This window comes from Eurytemora carolleeae, unplaced genomic scaffold (genome assembly GCF_000591075.1).
Source record: "Eurytemora carolleeae unplaced genomic scaffold, Eaff_2.0 scaffold382, whole genome shotgun sequence".
Lineage (NCBI taxonomy): Eukaryota > Metazoa > Arthropoda > Copepoda > Calanoida > Temoridae > Eurytemora > Eurytemora carolleeae.
In genome coordinates, this window is record NW_019396297.1 from 42852 (window position 1) to 64862 (window position 22011).

Below are 22011 nucleotides of genomic sequence, written 5' to 3' on the forward strand. Positions count from 1 at the left end.
TTCAAAATTCAAATTTTTTTTTTCGAAATTCGAATTTTATTTACAAGTTTTTCTAAAATTTTACGAGCAACGGCGGGCGCTTCAGCTACTTAAGCGTTTATATCAATATAACGAAGACGACTTTCGGTTTTAATTTTGATTTATATCAAGCTGTTAAATAGTATGGAGACACATTACCCTAAATGTCAAGAGAAGCTATCAATTAAAAAAGCATCTCTTTGATTACTTTTAAACTTGTAACTCAAACTTGTTATTAATCAAAACTTTAGTAAAAAAGTCGTCTTTATTGTATTAATATAATCGCCTACCACTGTATGTATATGTATAGCTGGCCAAACGGTTGAACCAAAAAACTTACCCCAGGGGTGACATAGGCTAAAAAATTGATTTTTTTCAATGTGTTTTTAAAATACTTCGGGCAACGCCGGGCTTTATTTTGTTAAAACTTTTTTAAAAACATCGTTTAAAATTATTTGTCTTGGCTTTCCTCCAAAAATTGTCTTCCCTCAAAAGTAAAATTAAAAATGTCAAACATAATTGAGATTTGTATTCTCGAGGCCATGAGGTTACCGTAGAAAGGTCAAAATGGAGATACGCAACAAATTGCAATATTTAAAAATCTTTTAACTAATCTACAGTTTCCAGCCAAATTTCGCATTTTTTCGTGAAAATGAATGAAGCGTAAAATGAGAAATCTAAGCGAAATTTCGCAAAAAAAAACATGGGTGTTGTAGCTGTAGCAGTTCATTAAGCAAAAAAAAAACGTGTGGAATTCTCTGCTCTGAGAGCTCAAAATTAGAAGTTAATTTTAGTTAACATTAATAATTTCTCTTCCTTTGCCTTAATAAATGTTTAATGAAGAGAATTCGATTTCTCTACCTGGAGTCTGATCTCATAGTAGATTTTATTCTAACGGTTGAGAAAGTATTTATAGTATAATTGTGTTTTTTTTTCAATAATCGTCATTTTTAATTGTGGTTTTTTGAATATTCGTCATTTTTAATTGTGCTTTTTTCAATATTCTTCATTTTTAATTGTGCTTTTTCAATTTTATCAATTATGTATGAAAGTGCAGCAGTAAAGAAGAAATTAACAAATTTTTCTTTTTAAATTAGAAAAACATCTTTTTCATAACTACATGCAGACAAAAGATTTTAAAACTGGCATGTCATGTTGTCATTTTTATTTATAAAAGGGTTGCTCTAAATTCAGTTGACAGTTCCTTTTACCAATCCTGACTCCCGAACTTGACTCGTCCAAAAAACCCGAACCATAGAAGAATGAAAAACGAAGAAATAAAGCATCTGCCAGTTCAATTCATGTGTATGTTTCATTGTTTACAATATAGCGAATTATGAATTAAAGGGACTGTAAGCGTAATTTCGATGCAAAGATGATAATACCCGATTCATAAAATCTTTGTATTTAGATATCAATGTTTATAATGTTGAAATTTTTTTTATCTTTAAAGTGATTTGCGCATTTTTACTGTTACAGTGAAACATATAAAAAGTATAAGAACTTAGCACTTTTAAAACCTAGAAAAACGAAAATATCCTCCACATTATTAATCAGATTGAGGTACCGTTGTGACTTGGGCATCTTCACATGGAGGGTCACTTGAAAATTAGTCTAAAGTCCCTTTCAACTTTTAATCTTTGTTTCTTAAGATTTGAAAATATAAAATATGGGAGATTATGAATATGAGACGGATAGTGGCTGCCTCTCTGTCCGGGTCCATTTGAGGTAAAACCAGGATTTATCAACATATACAAAGGGGGGGGGGCTAAGGGGTAACGTCTTTCCAAGAATTTACATTTCCCCTTTTAGAATTCTAAAACCTTAAAGTGGATTTGTCATGCCCCCTAAATCAACCAAACAGGAGTTTTCAGTAAACTTGCAAACTTAAATACCAATTAAATACCCTCTCATAGATTATTTCTGAAATGTAAGACCTGCATGCATGAGACAATGTGCAATGCAGCAAATTGATTAATTTGATCTTTTAAAAACTTATTTTAAGTTTGAAAAAATTAATCTAAATATTATTGTTTTTTTTTGATTACCCCGTTTTTGTTCCAAATTTGTGTTAACCAAGATTTATCGTACAATATTACATTTGAACTGTATTACTTTTGTAGAAAATAAAGCTTGATAAAGGAAATGTATAGACTTGCATTATAAATAGTTTTAAAGAAAAATAGCTGAAAAAGTTGTTTTTGAATTGAAACTTTTTTTTAGCTTTTCATCAGTTTAAATTAGGCTTTTCAATTTTTCCTATCAATTTGGTTCCGTAAAGGCCTCATACGGAACTTTTCCTGAAGATGTTAAAAATAATAAACCCTTAAAAGTTTTCGGAAATTAAAGCAGAACCTATTTTTACCGAACTAAAGGGACTGTAAGCGTAATTTGAAGTGATAGCATTGTCCGAATTAACACGGTTCCTTTAAAAGCTTTGTCTGATCAAGCAAGAATTAGATATCCATGTTTTTCTTTATTTAAATTGTTTATTTCGCTTTATGGTTTCTCTGCAAAAGTGACTTGCACGTTTCTATCTTGCAAGAAACAATGGAGAAATTCAAAGAAATAAACACTTTTTAATGAAAAGCGACGTTATATTTAACACCGTTTATCAGATTAAAGTATCAAGGGTGCCGTTGTAAATCGGACATGGCTAAAATTTGTATGGAGGGTCACTTAAAATTACGTTTACAATCCCTTTAAGCATAAATCTCCCAGATACTACACAGAGCTAGAAGAAACATGCTGAATAAAGTTTAATTTTCGGATTAATTCCTTATGAAAAACAGCTTTAGGAATTGATCCTGGAAAAATGGAAACCTTAGTTTAGATGAGACTCAAAATTTATATTTAAATTTGAAAACTGAAATGTTCTTTTTTATTACGAAAGTAAGAAAAGGATTGGATGCGGGGGATCGAAAATCTTCATATTAGTAATTCTACTATTCTTCACCATAAATGTCAACGTAACGTCAAAACAATGATGCTCTATTCATAACGGTAACCTTTAAACCTTTTTCTTCAGAAAACTTATGAAAATATAACTTTTTTGTATTGATGGAGAACACATTTCTTTTTGGGATGTTCCAAAGTGAGAAAAGAAAGATAATTTGCAGAATGTATCTCTCTTCATGTTAAAATTAAGACAAAATCTTCCTTAATATAACTCAGAGAAAGGTTCAGAGAGAATTGGGTCTGTAACTCCTGTAACTTAGACTATAGGTTTACTTAAAAATGCATCGACAGTCCCTTTAAACAGATAAATAAAAATATTAATATTTTCCTAGAGACCCTGACGAGAAGGAGAAGGAGAATAGAGGGTTTCTTCCATATCTTGGGATAGGAGAGGTAAATCAGGGGGTTTCTTCCATATCTAGGGATAGGAGAGGTAAATCAGGGGGACTATTCTATATATCTATAGGAATAGGAGAGGTAAATCAGGGGGTTTCTTACATATCTAAGGATAAGAGAGGTAAATCAGGGGGTTTATTCCATACCTAGGGATAGGAGAGGTAAATCAGGGAGTTTATTCCATATCTAGGGATAGGAGAGTTAAATCAGGGGGATCATTCCATATATCTATAGGAATAGGAGAGGTAAATCAGGGGGTTTATTCCATATATCTATGGGAATAGGAGAGGTAAATCAGGGGGTTTATTCCATATATATATAGGGATAGGAGAGGTAAATCAGTGGGTTTATTCCATATCTAGGGATAGGAGAGGTAAATCAGGGGGTTTATACCATATCTAGGGATAGGAGAGGTAAATCAGGGGGTTTATTCCATATATCTATAGGGATAGGAGAGGTAAATCAGGGGGTTTATTCCATATCTAGGGATAGGAGAGGTAAATCAGGGGGTTTATTCCATACATATATAGGGATAGGAGAGGTAAATCAGGGGGTTTATTCCATATCTAGGGATAGGAGAGGTAAATCAGGGGGTTTATTCCATATATCTATAGGAATAGGAGAGGTGAATCAGTGGGTTTATTCCATATATCTATAGGAATAGGAGAGGAAAATCAGGGGGTTTATTCCATATATCTATAGGAATAGGAGAGGTGAATCAGTGGGTTTATTCCATATCTAGGGATGGGAGAGGTAATCAGGGGGTTTATTCCATACCTACGGATAAGAGAGATAAATTAGCTCAGCTCAAATGTGACATTGAGAGCAATTAACAATTTAATTAAAAATTGAGTATATAGATCGAAGAATATCGAATCATGCTTTGATGGACATAATAAAATTAAATCTACACACACTTTATAAAAAATAATTTTGCAAATTTTAAAAAGCATTTAATTGTTAAAATTTTTAAATTTTGATATTGAAGGTTTTACAATTATTTGGCCATGTGTCCCTTTAGACTGAACATGTCCATCATCTAAGGATTCCAGCGAACGAAAACTTTCTAGTGTTAGAAGTTTTATTATATTACAATTAATAATTTCGCATTTGTTTTTTTTCGCAAACTTTCCGCATTTTTTTCGCGTTCCTTATTTTGCGAAAATTTCGCGAAACAAATTAATGCAGAAAAAGCAAAAATTTTCGCATTTTTCGCGAGTGAACGAAATGCGAAACATTATCAATTACCATTAAAGTTTGCATTCACCTTTTTTGCATTTATTTTGTTATTTTCTTGTTCAGGTTCACACAACTCAAGTAATACGCTGCCTCCTAGCGGAGTTTTTCGGAACTTTGCTTCTTGTTCTGATTGGTTGTGGTAGCTGTATGGGAGGAGATAGGTTTGATGCTGATGTTCAACTCAGTGATCAGGTTTATATATGGGAATCTAGCTGTATGGGAGGAGATAGGTTTGATGCTGATGTTCAACTCAGAATATTTCAAATTACAAGTTTACAAGTAAACAAAGAGAATCTGTTAATTGAGAATTCTGAGATTCTCTTTGCTTTGTGTTTAACTGCTGTTTTAAAGCTTGGTAGCAATCAAATAAAAAATCAATCTACATTTTATTGATATATACGGCGACAGCTGTATTTGTTAGCAATAGCTATTGCCAAACGGCTAGACCAAATTGGCTGAAATTTTTGAAATTTATAACATTCCAAGATCAAGGCCGAGCACTTCATCTAAAATCATGATTTAATACCAAGCGCGGGTAAACGGCGAAAGTAACTATGCCTATGATTATAAATATAATCAAGGGCAACGCCAGGCACTTCAACTAGTTAGTTTATAATTTTCAAAGTATTTAGATGTACATATAAGGTGTAAGAGATAAGTTTTGTGTTTATTTAACTCTGATATTTTATGGCTTTCAGCCACCCCCCTGGAAAGTTTAAAAATATTAAATACTAGCTGAACTGTCCGACGTTGCCCGTGGAAATTTAGAAACACTTTTTTGCCTAGTTACCCCAGGGTAGATATAGAATCCCTCAAAGTGCATATTTTTAACAAAGAATGTCAGATCATGGTTGGAATCAATTATTTCTGTATATGGGAACTCTGCTGGGTGTTTACATAAACTAAAACTCCTTTTTTGTAAAATTCACAAACGAATGTAACAGATTCTTTAAGAATTGATATTTGTGCTTTTATGAATAGTTAAAATGTATTTATATGTTTGTATTTNATGTTTCAGGTCTACAAATATTCGGACATGTTTCAGGTCTACAAATATTCGGACATGTTTCAGGTCTACAAATATTCGGACATGTTTCAGGTCTACAAATATTCGGACATGTTTCAGGTCTACAAATATTCGGACATGTTTCAGGTCTACAAATTTTCGGACATGTTTCAGGTCTACAAATATTGTACACTGAGAACTAACACACTGTGGATTCAATGTTTTATATTTTTTGTCTTCTTTTTTTATTATCTGGGCTTTTAGCTTCGTTAATTCATAATAATTCTAGTTTCATTCAACGTGGTCTTCAAGCTACCATTTTTCTTAATAAATCGTATTTCGCAGATTTTCCGTTTATAGTAAATATTTTATAGTATAATAAAGTTTATGGTAAAGTATAGTTTAAAAAAATTAAAACCCGACTTTTTGTGCTTTAACCAACCATGAACCATAAACCGAATGAGTTTTCACAAAAAATTTGGACTCAATCCGATTTTACGTTTTTTGGATGCAAACAAGAAGAAAAAGTTCAGTGGCTCAAATTGCAAATTTCTAGCAACATTCCAGAATTAAAAGAAAAAGTTAAGACGACAAGAATTTCAGTGTTTTTGGTTCTCACCGTTTGTAGTTACATTGGTCACGTGATACAGACGTAGACACGTGACAACGATACTGCACTCTTATTGGTTGGGAGCTCTTGTGACATAATACGGACTTTACGGACCTAACATAATAATAATATCAATTATATCTGTGAAAAATACAAAATAACAATTAAAAAATTATAGCATGAGCAAATCTGAGATTCTCATGCTCCTGTTGGATATTAAGTTTTCAGATTGGTTGCGTATTTGTTGAATATGTTCTGTTAAATACTACGAATCTTATACAAAATCTGATATATACGTTTTGGTATAACTTTGACATAGTTTTATATCAATTTCTCGAGACAGCTGAACAACAGATAGATGTCTTATATGTACCGTTCAACACCTGAGATTCTCAGGTTTCATCCTATACCCTCTTTCATTTTTCCTTTACAGTCCCTTTAAATAGGATTGATAAGAATTTAATACAAAAATAAAATCGTTTTTAAAGTATGTTTAAAATAATTTAGAAGATTCTAATATAACTAAAAATAAACAGTTTGACTGTTCAGGCTGTCACATAAATCCTGCGGTCACACTAGGGCTGATTACTGGCAGAAAGATTGGGATATTAAAGGAAAAAGAGCAAATTGAAAATTTAACATTTTTAAAAGTTTGCTTTATTTCTTTTAACGCTGTTCTGAAAACTAGAAAAACGACAGTTTATGTTTTCTCTGCTAGAAAACTTATTTAAATGTCAAAAACTTTACAAGTTTAACCTTTTAACTGAAAGCAATTAGTTAAGTTGCACTTTGTCTAAATTTTAAGGTAAGCTATATGTATTTAAAAGGTTAAAAGACAATTTCCGACTGAAAATTCAAAAAAATACATATAAATCCATGTCTGAATTCTATTCTTAACACTAACCGGAAAGAAGATATTCATTTAAAAAAATAATATATCTTTTAATTAACTGTACAAATCCGTGTCGTATAATGAGCTAGTGGCGACTGTAGTTTTTTTTTTAAATACCTGAATTTAAGAAAATGCATATTAGCATCAGATCGACTTTAAGTTCAAGCGACCCCATGAGTTGCACAAAACTTACCTTGCATTACAACCTCGTTACCGCCATACTATTTCTATTGGTTCAAATAGACAACAAACACATGACTGAACCCTGATTGGATCAGGCACTGATGGACTCGGCATGCATGCCCCTCTTTATAAATGGAGATTCAATTAAAATTACCACAACAGTCCCTTTAAGTTTAAAGAAATGTTTTCATAATAAATATTTTTTTTATTTTACATTTCTCTACATTTCTAATTTGTTCTGAAATCCAGGGTATTCTATACATTCTCTTCCAGGAACACTCAACAATAAGAAAATTGAAAAATATTCGAAATATTTCAACTCATGCGATGGTATTATTTTTCCTTAGCAGATTTCTTTTTTCTTTCGTGGCAAAACAGAATTTGCGCCCTCTTGATTTTTCTTAAAACTCTTGTTTGTTACGGCCATTAGGTTTGCAATATGCATGTCAATTCGGAAATGAAAAACATAAAAACATCTTTATTCCCCTTCATGTTTAGAATTGTGGAGTATCAGTTTTAAATTTTGTCCCAAAACATTGTGATTAAATGTTCTCAATTTAGACACGCTAATATACAGGGATACCCCAATCTTTGGGTGAAACTTTGAAGACGACCTGGGGCTGGATGAAATTAGTTTTTTTTCTCTAACTATGGCCATATTTAATTATTTGGCAAAGAAAGAAGCTTGTTGACTGTTACAGGAAATTAATGTAAAAATAAAATACGAATTAAATTTCATAAAGTCATCACTAAAGTCTCATTCTTTCTGGGTAACCCTGTACATAATAAATGAAAGATAATTTAGAAGTCATCTTTGATCTTTGGCAGCTATTTATTCATGAGAAAATGTCTTCTAAAATATGGTCGAAATTGTATCTTAGAAAAAGAACAAAGTTATGCGATAAGAAGTTTTACAAATAAATAGAAATCTGTAAAGAATTTGAAAGAACAAAAAGGCAGACTACATTTTGGAAACAACGAAATACTTTATGATCACATGTTCAAGAGTTTCTAAAAATGATGATACACGAATAAAAACTATAAAGAAGTCCAATTATGGTTTAAAATCTAACTGTATAAAGTGTCTAGAGTGTTGGTGGTATTACCGGCGCAGCAATTCTTTACAGTGTAGCTCCTGAAGGCCTACGGGGTGCTGCTGGTTTAGGACAAACTGGAGTCAATGCGCTTCTTACTAAAGGTAATTTATGCACTGTTAGAATTTCGAAGCTACTTGCATGATACCGGAAATACATAGCATTGTGAAATACAGGATTTCCCACAAAAGATGGTCTCATCCTTTAGAGACGATTCTACGGAATTTGTTTAGTCCGTTTTCTTACATTCTGGGTTCATTGTAGGCCAAAACTGGATTAATTATGTAATTAATTATTTAGTAAACCATAAAAATACTGAATTGAATGCAGAAACCAAAAATCAAGCTTTAAATCGTCATATTTTAGAGTTTCGGGTCGTCTTTACAATCTCATCCTTTGTGGATATCCCTGTATATATCTTGCAAGACGTATTGGTTATTATTTTTACCATAAAGAGTTGATCATTTTCTTGATTTACTCACATATAAGGCAAGAATGCATATCTTCTTTATATATTGAGCATACGCACAAGAATTCAAACTTTCGTTTATTTTAAATCTTTTAGGCACCTAGAGCAAGATGTACTATGTGTCAAAGCTATATGTTTGAAATCATATTTTAAACTGTTTTCTACGAAAACTAAGGGCGGCGTAAACAAGATAAAAACCCAAAATTTTAACTTTGGGGACGTGCCCTTTAATGACCCATGCCGGTATCCCTTGTAAAAGATCTTCTTGTTTAGGAAATGCCGTGGCTGTTGAAATGTTGATTACCGGGGTTCTTGTCCTCGTTGTGTTTGCTAGTGCAGCGGACCCTGTAAACTCTATACAAGTAAAAGGATCTGCACCTTTAGCTATAGGTTAATATCAAACCAAAAGTTCATTTGCCCCCCCCCCCCCTCCAAAAAAGGAAATCCATAGTTTTTCTTTACCTAAACATCTCTGCTTACGCCTATATGTATATGTATAAGGGCTTTTTGAAACTTTTTCCCTATAGCCATCTCTAAATTCTCAATCCTTGTAATCAAGGGGGGTTTAAACTTTTAAATCTTAAGGATTGTAAAACTATTTAAATAGTGAAGTACTTAAATATCTAAAAAGTGAGATATTCATGAAATTAACTTGTCTTTTGCCACTAACTCAATTTTTCTTATTCCTATATCTTTGAAACATCTTTGAAACTTGATGGTTTAAAGGGAGTGTTCGCCAAAAATGAAAGGGGGTATAGGCTTAATGCGATAAAAAAGCGCTTTTGATCGCTACAAATCTTACTTCTATCTGTTGCGTCTATAAAGAGAAAATTGTTAAAGACGTCTCATACCGAATAACATGGCGTCCATACAAAATTGAGAAAATTGCAACATACGACTTAGACCGTAAAAAAATCAATTTAATTTCAAACAAATCATGATATTACAACCTATAGTCATCGATTATCTTTCGCCACATTTGTATATATTTGATATTTCATCCTAGTTTTGATTTTGTTTTTTAAAATAATATTTAGCTTACAACTTGTTTTCGAACATTCCTGGAAAATATGAAAATGTCGTCTTCATTACCAAAAATCCTCGAAACAGGAATAAACGTTTTTATAAGTAACTCTCAGATCATAACAATTAAAACATATTATGAAAAATCAACTATTTATAAATGTGGCGAAAGATAATCGATGACTATAGGTTGTAATATCTGAAGGATTTGTTTGAAATTAAATTGATTTTTTTACGGTCTAAGTCGTATGTTGCAATTTTCTCAATTTGTATGGTCGCTACGTTCTTCGGTATTAGTTGTTTTTAACAATTTTCTCCTTATAGACGCAACAGATAGAAGTAGATTAGTAGCGATCAAAAGCGCTTTTTTATCGCATTAAGCCTATACCCCCTTTCATTTTTCGCGAACACTCCCTTTAAATCTTTGATATTTTAAAGTTTGGCTATTTAATCCAACATAATTCATGGTTTGAAATTTTAAAGGTCAATCACATCGGGTTGCAAAGATATAGGGATTAAAAAATTTTAGATAATCGTACGGAATTATCAAAGAATAGGAATAATCTTTTTTGTACTTAGAATTTAAAACCATCGAATTTTCCATAGAAAGATTATGGAATGAACTTGTCTTTCATTATTTAAGAAAAATCTTTTTGTTCATTATTCACCACTATATAAGAAGAGATTAAGGTTTAACCTAACAAAAATAGACGTGCTGCATATCTTAAGTTAAGATTTAAATATTTGTTTCGTTTAATATTTTGAGATGAAAACATAAATAAAAACAACTCATATTACAATTTATAGTTTCAAACGTATTTTATGCTGAATGTGGAAAGATCTTTTAATAAAGTTTAAATATGAAAAATGTTGAACTTTAGTCGAAGAATATTGGAATTGGATGATTCTTCGGTTATGGCTTGTATGAGAGAATGATGTGACTTGCCATGCAAATATGATGTGACTGTCCCAACGAGGTTATAATATAAAGAGTGATATCTGATGTTTGTACTGTATGATTAGGCCATGATCTCCTTACAACCATTACACTCAAGCTAAATAGCAGGGCACCCTGGACTATTCTTCCTCCCCTTTCTTAAATCCTGCGTCGTCTGCCCGCTTCTTTCGCTTATATAAATATTTTATTTATTACGCTGTTTATTTACCTCTTTCATGCACTCCAAATAGTTGGTAGAAGTGTCAACTACAGAGATTGGTTTATTTCCTTCGATATAAAGGCTTCTTAATCCTTTTAAAAAAATAATTATGAAATGTATAAAGGTATAAAATAAATTTGACTTTTATAACTTGTAACATATGAATGATTAGTTTTAAATTATATTTTCATTTCAATTGAATTTTTTTAAATGTTCTAATTTTTTTGAAGAAAATCCGGAAACTTTATAGCAAGATTATACAGCTAATTATGTCAATAGTAAAATTCACTATGAAGTGAGTATGAATGATAAAGTACACAATAGTTTCATAAAATATATTTTCAGGTTTAAGCATCACTGCCTGCCACTTATGGGCAATTCCCCTGACAGGTACAGAGATAACTAGAAAATAATGGAATGTTTATTGTTTTTTTTTTCTTTCTTTTATTCGTAAAATGCGCAAAGGATTTCGTAATTTGAAACTAATACTTATAAACATGCACACTGTATTTCCACCCGTCAAAATAAAACCTCCTCGTAAGTATTTCCGATTTAAAAAGGTAGTTTAACTTCCATGGTTCATGATTTATTTCTCCCATGTTTACATAGTACATACAATATAGTGCATGAAGTGCAGATCTCAAAATTTAAGTATTGTTGAACGAAACTCCCGAGTGCACTTTTTGGGGTATATACATTTGTGTAGATTTACATAAAGAAATAAAAAATTTAAAGAGAATATAAAGCAACCATGACAATAATTTCTTTCCATTTTTTTATATCTACAAAATTGGCTAACCCCATTCGTGACACCCGAGTCCAATACTGGGTTTCTTAAGTTTTAGGCTCTGGGCCTGACTTTCCTTTACAAGAAGGAAATGTTAACTTCTAAGGTAGTTATAGTGTCATTTGACAGCGTTTCATGAACGTCAAATGACCCTGCTACCTTAGAACGGAATTTTTCCTCCCTTTATAAGAATGTTGACCACTGTAACCCTTATGTAGTATATATATCGTGTACTGCATATATAAACATATACGCAAAACCAAGGTTATGATACAAAGAAAAGTTAATTGCAGTTGCGTATACTCTGCGTAAATATTGAAACCAGTTCTCTCTGGGCGGAATTTGGTAGACAAGAATAGATGCATCAGTGTTCGTTTGGCATTAAATTTTGATAATTCACATAATAGTTTCCTATGACCAAAATACATAGAGAATAGAATATATATTAGAGGGGAATTTACTAGAAAAAAGTGTAAAACGACCATTTTGTTGTACTGTTTCAAAACTGCAGGTGTACTTCACATATTTATGCTATATAACCTGTTGGGCCCTGGAATATCACTTTATAGAAAATCTAAAATTATTGTTATAAGAAAACCAAATTATGAAATAGGCGTTTCATAATTCACCAATGATCATTTCACATAGACTCTATGCTTTTCACTTTGCAAACGATGATTTTCCGTTATAACTATAAATCAAATGATGGTTTTTATTCACCTAATTCATTATAAGGTTTATTTAACAGCTTTAAAAAATTCGAAATTGAAATTGATAGTCTATGGAACATACTGTATTAATGTACTCTACTGCATATAATTTGTGAACATTTACATGATTTGTACACTTTGAACTCCCTTTCAGGCTGAAAGGGACTGAAAAAATTCATACCGAGAGATTGTTTAAATTCCACTCTAAAATATATTCTATTCTCTTTGCCAAAATACTTCATTCATTTTTTATGTGAAAGATGTATCCCATGTCAGGCTTAGACATCCGTCTTGTGTTTACATTACTGCCCAGAGACGTACACTGCAGTACAAGAGATTCGCACACCTCTGAAATAACTTTCCTTGCACTAAAACCAGGGGCGGATACAGGGGGGCTGGGGACATTCGCCCCCCCCCCGGAATAGCATGCTTAAGGGAAAAAAACCCTAGTGCAAAACAGGAAAAATATCTGTCTTAATAAACAATAAAGTGTGAAAAGTAAAAATCTAGTTCTTTAGTCTTTAGTCATTAATTTTGACCCTTTTTGAGTCTTTTAAGTAAAAAAACTGTCTTGTTAAATAAGAAATATACTAATGAGGAGGTTTGGTAGAAATACATTTTCAAAAGATACAGCTATATTTAACTGTTGCAAATTATAAATCTTTTTTAACAATACTTTTGAAGAACTTAAAGACCTTTTTACTTTTATTTGTTATAATTCTTGATCTTTAATAAGTAAAGATTTTTTATGGTTTATCTATAAAATAGTAATCACTTTTACGATGATAGAAAAAAAAGAAAAAAATTCACCAGCGTCCAGACAAATAATTACATTTTTCTAATCGAGTTAAGGGAGCGTTTGCATTTAACAGAAAATGAGAATTGTACATACTAGCAGAAGCACCCTGCGTTGTCCTTGGAAATAAAAATATATTTCGAATCTATTTTTCATAGCCCGATGTTCACCCCCCTCAAAAAATTCAGCCAATTCGGTCAAGTCGTTTGACAAGCCATAGCTAACAAAACGATAAAAAATTAAATTATTAAGTTTTGTAATAATAATAAAATTATAATTTAAGTTTAACATTTTTTTCCATCAAAAGATTCCACCTGCATATAGGCCCTTTATAGCTCAACAGGGAGTGTCTTCAACTCTCCTAAAATTAGTGAATAATTGTTTATTTCTATTTTCCAATTATCTCCTTTACAATTTTACTCTTTAAACAAGAGCAAGGTTGGACAATTTTAACATAGACCCCTATTTTTAAATTTGGGCGGGTTTTTTCTTTCAAAATTGGTGTATTTTCAAAAAAAATTTCAACTAGAAATAGAAAATGGACGCGAAGAGCCCTGGAAGCCAAGTAAACCATATATTATTTAATTATTGTTTAGGTTCAAGCATGAATCCGGCAAGATCATTAGGACCTGCAGTTGTTATGCATAACACAGGTTTAATTTTGTCGTTAATAGTTTAAATAATATATTTTTTTATTCTTCATTTATCCACTTAATATATTTATTTTGCATGTATAGATTTTATCAATGATTTATACCAGCTACTAGCATACATAAACTATGTTTAGTTGATCTATGGGTATATATAAACTATATATAGTTGATCTATGGGTATACATAAACTATACATAGTTGATCTATGGCTATACATAAACTATATATAGTTGATCTATGGGTATACATAAACCATATTTAGTTGATCTATGGGTATACATAAACTATACATAGTTGACCTATGGGTATACGTAAACTATATATAATTGATCTATGGGTATATATAAACTATATATAGTTGATCTATGGGTATACATAAACTATATATAGTTGATCTATGGTTATTTATAAACTAACTATATATAGTTGATCTATGGGTATACATAAACTATATATAGTTGATCTATGGTTATATATAAACTATATATAGTTGATCTATGGTTATATATAAACTATATATAGTTGATCTATGGTTATATATAAACTATATATAGTTGATCTATGGGTATACATAAACTTTATATAGTTGATCTATGGGTATACATAAACTATATATAGTTGATCTATGGATATACTGGGTTGGACCTATGACTGGCGGATTTCTAGCTGCAGTAATCTATCAATCAATCTTTAAAGCCAGGTATATTCTAGAAAACACCAAAAATCATGTAAAAGAACGTAATTGTTCTCTGAGATCTATTTAAGCATATATATTATAAGAATGTCAACGTAATAGAATTATATCTTTAAACCGTTTAATGGAAAAAAATTATAATTTTGTCCTTAGTGCTTATTCTTAATTATACTATTTTTAAATATCTTAATTTCGAAATACTGTACTGTAAATGTAATCATTTTTTTCTCCTCTCTTTTTTTCTATCACAAATTGATCCTTTGGTTTTCTTATTATTATTATGCATGAGACTTAACCCCCCGCCCCCCCCCCTTGAAGTTAATTTTGAGCAGGATATTTCTGAATGGATACACTTCAGTGCAAATCTTTCATCTGTAACTAACATGTTTAGAGAAACACACTAGTTTATAGACGAAGGAAAACTGTGGCTAAAAAATTATCTTTAAAGGGACAGACCGGCTATGTAAGGTAGTTAAACTGAGTATGCAAACTTCTACTTTGGGGGTGGATACGTTTTCAGAATCGGTTTTTTTATTAATTATTTAATAAAGACGACAAGAAATGTAAACAAAACTTTACAGTAAACTAATTAGTTGTTTAGGAACCGGTTGAGAAAATAAAAATTAATCTTATCATCGAAAATAAGTCTTGTTCAATTATTAGTTTCTATTTTCTCACTTTTCTAGTTGCTCATTATTCACAAAGATTTTCTGCAGATTTTCTGGAATTATTATTGAAAAGACGACATTTGAAGAATTTGAAGAAATCTGCAAATAAATTCAAAGAAAATTAGAAATTCAATATAATAATGAAAACGAAATAATCGATTTTAGCATTGATTTATTGACAAATTTCCTTGTAGAAATATGTTCCCAACCATTTAATTAGATTACTGTATAATTTTTACTTTATTTTTCGTCGTCGTTATTTAGTAATTAAAAAAAACGATTCTGAAAACGTATCCACCCCCAATGTAGGGGTTTTGAACGTCGAATTTGCGCTCAAACTCAGCATTTACAGATCTTTAAAGAGAGTGACCGGCTATGTAAGGTAGTTAAACTGAGTATGCAGTGTTGTGGAAAACTTCTTTTGGATTCATTTGAGATATATGACACTTTTTAAAGATCTGTAAATCCTGAGTTTGAGCGCAAATTCGACGTTCAAAACCAAAGTAGGAGTTTTGAACATCAAATTTGCGCTCAAACTCAGGATTTACAGATCTTTAAAAAGTTTAATATGTCTAAAATGAATCCGAAAGAAGCTTCCCACAACACTGTATACTCAGTTCAACTACCTTACATAGCCGGTCTGTCCCTTTTAGGAGCACACTTTGTGTATCGTGGCTAAATGTTACACAGAGATCCAGACAAATATAAAAAGTTATCCTTACATTTTCTAGACCAGAGGCCGAATTTTAATAATTTGAACTGCTGCTTGAATTTAAGCCGTGACTCACATATGTTTGGTTTTACTTAAAATTGTAGTTAATGTTTCAAGATCTAAGCCTGTATTCTTTATAACAGGCTTCCAGGCACTCATTTGGTCTCTATAATAGCTGCTTCAAGGCACCCACCATGTAGCATCTATAACAGGCTCTGAGGCCGCCAGTATCCTTTATAACAGGCTTCATGGCACCCTGTAGCCTTTATAACAGATAGATTTCATGACACCCTGTAGCCTTTATAACAGACTTCATGACACCCTGTAGCCTTTATAACAGGCTTCATGGCACACTGTAGCCTTTATAACAGGCTTCATGGCACCACGTAGTCTTTATAACAGGCTGCATGGCACCCCGTAGCCTTTATAAAAGACTTCATGACACCCTGTAGCCTTTATAACAGACTTCATGGCACCCTGTAGCCTTTATAACAGACTTCATGACACCCTGTAGCCTTTATAACAGACTTCATGACACAATGTAGTCTTTATAACAATTTAAAATAATCCCCCATAGCTAGTTTACACTGCTTAACTCGCCTAAAAATACTTTCCCCCCATATCAGACTATTTAACTGCATTACATTATTCAGATTCCGTTCAACAAAAAGTTTGAAAAACAAATATTTAAAGATTTTTAGGGTTTTCATTGACTTTTGAAATCAATTAAAAAGAAAGTATCTATATATAAAGTTGTTATCTCTGTCTGTCTGTTTGTCTGTCCAAACATAACTCAGGATTCCCTGGACCGATTGCCTAAAATTTAATTGTTGAACTCGGGAGACCCACGAGAATGTTGTTAGCTTGGTTTTGAGATACTAAGTTCGACTTAAATAGCGAAAATTTAGTTTCCCGGTAAAATCGATCAAGTGCGGGTAGATGGCGGACTATAGTACCCGTGGCAGCGCTGGGTTCCCAAGTTTAAAAAAAAACTTTGTGGGGGGGGGTTATGGAGGCAACATATTCTTTAAATAACAAAGGCTCATATAATTCTTTAGTGATTGACAAAATTAAAGCCAATGATCGTATATCTCATCTTTGAAAATTTAAGAATAGGGTCCATTTTTAACAAAAGCGTTTAACAGTTAAAAAAAAATGGTTCTCGAATTATAACAGCTGAAAATATACTAAGTCCGAATTTAATGAATTTAAGCCGTTTCTCAAATACGCCAAAAACCGGTTTCAATAGAGCGCCGGCTTTAATCTTGAAACATTGACTACAATTTTAAGTGAAACCAACCATATTTGAGCTGCGTCTCAAATTTAAGCCGCGTCTGAAATTTAAGCCCCGGCTCAAATTCTTTGAATTCGGCCACTGTATACATGGGTCTCACAAGATCTCCCTGATTCATTTAGTGTACTGTCCCGGTTTGCCTTATATAGTCTGGGTGTGTACCGTACAGTGTACAGATTGTTCTAGATGTTTAGTGTACTGTCCCGGTTTGCCTTATATAGTCTGGGTGTGTACCGTACAGTGAACAGATTGTTCTAGATGTTTAGTGTACTGTCCCGGTTTATATAGTCTGGGTGTATACCGTACAGTGTACAGATTGTTCTAGATGTTTAGTGTACTATCCCGGTTTGCCTTATATAGTCTGGGTGTGTACCGTACAGTGTACAGATTTTTCTAGATGTTTAGTGTACTGTCCCGGTTTGCCTTATATAGTCTGGGTGTATACCGTACAGTGTACAGATTGTTCTAGATGTTTAAAAGTTGGTCCGGTGAATGAGCTGACTCAAGCTTTGGGTTTCCAAATTTTCGTTCAATCTATGTCGCGAAAATTTCGTTCAGGCAACGAAAAGTGAACGAAAACGTACAAATTTCGTTCATTTTCACGAAAATTTTCGTCACAACTTCTCGCGAAATTTGTGAGAAGTTGTTTTTTTGTTCAAAATCGTATTTTTTCTCAAAAATGGGGTTTAACCTTATTTTACAAACATTTTTGATAAAATATTTAGAATTGTACAGCATTTAATATTGCTCATAAGCACAATAATAACAACTCCCTTTTATATTAACTGCTCTCTGTGCCCATAATACACAACCATGTCCCACGGCCACACACGACTATAACTAAAGGACATTTTCGTCTCAGATAAAAAATTAGTTTTCCATCATAACTCCTCTCTCTGAAAAGCTCTTGCATGAGGAAGAGTTTTGAATTTCTAATTTGCAGTAAAATATATTTTTTGTCATGGGCCAAACAGATTTTTGGTTGTTTTGAGATGAATATATTAATAAATTTTACACATGTGCAGTTGCTTATATAATTTTATTAATTTAAACCGAAAAAAAACTCTAAAATCCGCAAAATTTAGTAAAAAATCCAGAATTTGTCAGTGTTAGTTGAACTGGCAAGGAAGGAAGATGTTTGATTCATCAATTATCTTCCCGGATTCTATGGCGTTGATACAGATCAAGGAAGGCGGCCGGAATAACTATCTCAGGGCCTTTAATCAACTTAGAGAGGAATGGCTTCATCCAGTCTTTGGACAACTACAGCCATAGAGAATAGAATATATAGAGAGGAATTAAAAGAATCTCTCGGTATGAATTTTTTCAGTCCCTTTTAGTCTGAAAGGGAGTTCAAAGTGTACAAATCATGTAAATGTTCACAAATTATACGCAGTAGAGTACATTAATACAGTATGTTCCCTAGACTATCCATTTCAATTTCGAAATTTTTAAACTGTTAAATAAACTTAATAATTTGAATTAGGTGAATAAAAAACATCATTTGATTTATAGTTATAACGGAAAATCATCGTTAGTAAAGTGAAAGTCTATGTGAAATGATCATTGGTCAATTACTCAATTATGAAATCAGCCTATTTCATAATTTGTTTTTTTTTAATATTAATTTTAGATTTTATTTTCAAAACATGTAGTTAAAGAAAATTTTTTAATTGAAGATTCTGATTCCAAAATAATTTTCCATGCATTTGAAAATTTGTAAAATGAATTTAAAATATTAAGTTTTTCTCCATCCTCAATTTTAGTGGAAAAAAAGTTGAACCATATGTTGATATCTTGAATATTTCTAAAATATTGGCTTTCAAATAATTTTCAAGAAAATTTTTGTATAAAATGATGTTCCAGGGCCCAAAACGTTATATAGCACAAATATGTGAAGTACACCTGCAGTATGGAAACAGTACAACAAAATGGCCGTTTTACACTTTTTTCTAGTAAATTCCTCTCTATATATTCTATTCTCTATGACTACAGCTTATGATCAGTTCTGTTTCAAAGGAAAAATATTCATTTAATCTTAAACAGTACATTTATGCTGAAAAGCTTTGATGTTGATATCAAACAAAAGGCTAATGTGTTCAGCACCAGTAACATCCACCAGGTTCTTTTGGATGCTGATTCTTCTACTCCTTATTGGATTGTTAGAAAGACAACTGTTTGTTTGGCTTATTATGGTGGACTAAGGCATACAGAAATGATGAATATTTATATAGAATTGTGTGAGAACACATCTCAGGGAATCTATGTGACACATTCAAGGGTCAAGCAAAGAAGCGACAATTGATCCAGTAGTAGGTAGTAGGTTTCTGGTCCCTAGGACGGACGATAGTCATAGTGCTGATATTGTTGACCAATACATTGGAACCATTAAAGTGAAGCTCGTAAAATTTACTGGTCGTCTTCTTTGGACCGGAAATGCACAATCTTTCCTAAACCAACCAATGGGTCGCAATATGGTTTCTAATGTTCCTTCTGATATTGCGGAGAGACTACAGCTGGACACCCCAGGTGGATATACCTTTCATTCTTACAGGCGGTCAGCCAGCAACTGCAGCAGCTGATGCAGGTGCCACCTCAGAACAGATGAGAGATTACAGCTGAGTACATTTCAACTTCTAAGGCAGCTGTTATCAATGTTGCCTACAAGCATGCTGTATCTGAAAAGACCATAGCTACCTCCACAGTTTCTGTTAAAGAGGTTTCTGTTGTGGATAGGGAGAAGGAGATAACAACTGTATAGTTGAACGGGGGGAGAGTGAGGACCTCTGGGATGAGTGGCCTGGTGATGTGGTGGTGAACCAGATTGAGGTTGTCACAAACCAACAATCTAGATCCTCCAGCACCAGGAACATCAGAGAGATAAATCCCATTAAGATTGAGTCTAGATGAGAGGTGTTTTATCTATAAAACTTTTCTATTGAAACTTCACCTGTTAGACTTTAAAAATTGATATTATGTATGTATTTAGAAATAAACTATAAAATGCTTTTCTTCAGTGAAAATCTTAAACATGTAATTTGAAAATCTTCTGGGACATTATGAGAAATAATATCTCAGAAGATTTTCAAATTACAGGCAAATAGGCGTGATATTAATTCTCTCAAAATGGAATAAAAGATATTATATTTTAGAAGTGAAGAACCAAAACAAGAGAAATATTCTCCAAGAAGAAGAGCTTACAGTGAATACAGAATGAAAACTCCTGTAAAGCAAGTAAATAAAAAAAATGATAATAATAATAACAATAATAATCTGAATATTTTGGATATTTTAAGGAACGTTCCGAAAACATTCTCCATCCATAAACATTTTTACCTCTTTAATTAGACTGAAAATGTAAAGTAACGTATTGCGGCCTGAGGGACAAAGGCACAATTATTAAAAAAAAGTTCATGAGCTATCTTAGATTTTTTTAATTAACCACAACCTTTTCAATACCATACATACCATCTATACATAAAAATTGTAATACATTTTTAAAAGTCAAGCAGTTTCCTTTTTTATACATAATTGTTATGTAAATTGAGTAATTAATGTAAAAGATTTAACTATGATGTACCTTAACGTATTTTTAAAAGTTTATAATCTTCAAGAGAAATAAAACTTTACCTGTAACCTAACATGTTTTACTTTTTATAGATAAATTTAGGAAGCTTCGAGCAATTTCTTGAATACATGGATACCCACAAAGAATGGGACTACAGAGACGACCGCACAGAATTTACACCGTATTCTTTTTTTCCTCCTATACAACCGTAAAGCTATAGGAACTAAGGGTTTTCAAAATTTCAAATTTTCTCTTTTCTACATCTTTGCAACCTGATGGCGTAAACCATTGATATTGAAAACTTACCTTATTTGACTCATAGCTTGAAATATCGAAAGGCTACCACAATGAGTTTTAAAGATATGTTGATTATCGAACGAGAATATGAGAAGAATGTGGCTTGGAAGACAAATTGTTGTGGCTGCAGCCTTCCTCCCTGTCCCCTAAACAGACGCCTATGGTACCAGACTAGCCAAATATGAAGACTACTTAATGCAAATATTCTAACAATATATAAAATATTTGTTCAACTTCAAACAAAACAATGCAAGATTTGAACAGATGGGGCAGCAATGTATTTATATATTTGATCTCTGGATTGATCATGCATAATCGTCCATTTTAAATAGAATCAAACATACATTGCCGCTTTGCAGAAGGTGGCAATGTATGTTTGATTCTATGTAAAATGGATGATTATACATGATCAATACAGAGATCAAATAAAAACATATACTAGGCGCATTTTCAAAATAAAATCCATTTTTTCTTCTTCAATTTTGATGTTCCATAAACATTCCCTGGGATCATGGGCCCGATCGGTCCAGCCGTTTTGACGTTTATTGGGTACAAACAGACAGACAAACAAACAAACAGACAGACAAATCAACAAACAAACAGACAAGCATGATGTATAGACAAAGTAAAGTTTAGATACGTTCAGAAATAAAAAAAACTTTGGTTGGGGTATAGACTTCAATACCATTTGATATGTATGAGCTTTATATGTATACATGTATATAAAGATGAAAGATTCCGAGCTGACCCTGTAAACAAAATTATTTATAAAATCCAATTCCTTGTG

The 22011-nt window shown here is 32.2% G+C and overlaps 1 protein-coding gene across 1 annotated transcript; it reads left to right on the forward strand.

Annotated features, from left to right (window-relative positions):
* Window positions 1-1661: 1661 nt before the first annotated feature.
* Window positions 1662-20626, forward strand: LOC111700437 (aquaporin AQPAe.a; the record flags this gene model as incomplete). The annotated part of the gene is made up of 12 exons (XM_023471339.1): window positions 1662-1746; window positions 3309-3369; window positions 4675-4825; window positions 5630-5656; window positions 6777-6841; window positions 7552-7632; window positions 8392-8500; window positions 9139-9255; window positions 11391-11435; window positions 13935-13991; window positions 14610-14691; window positions 20512-20626. Coding segments are annotated over exons 1-12 (969 nt in total), but the record flags the coding sequence as incomplete, so codon positions are not given.
* Between the last annotated feature and the right edge of the window lie 1385 nt (window positions 20627-22011).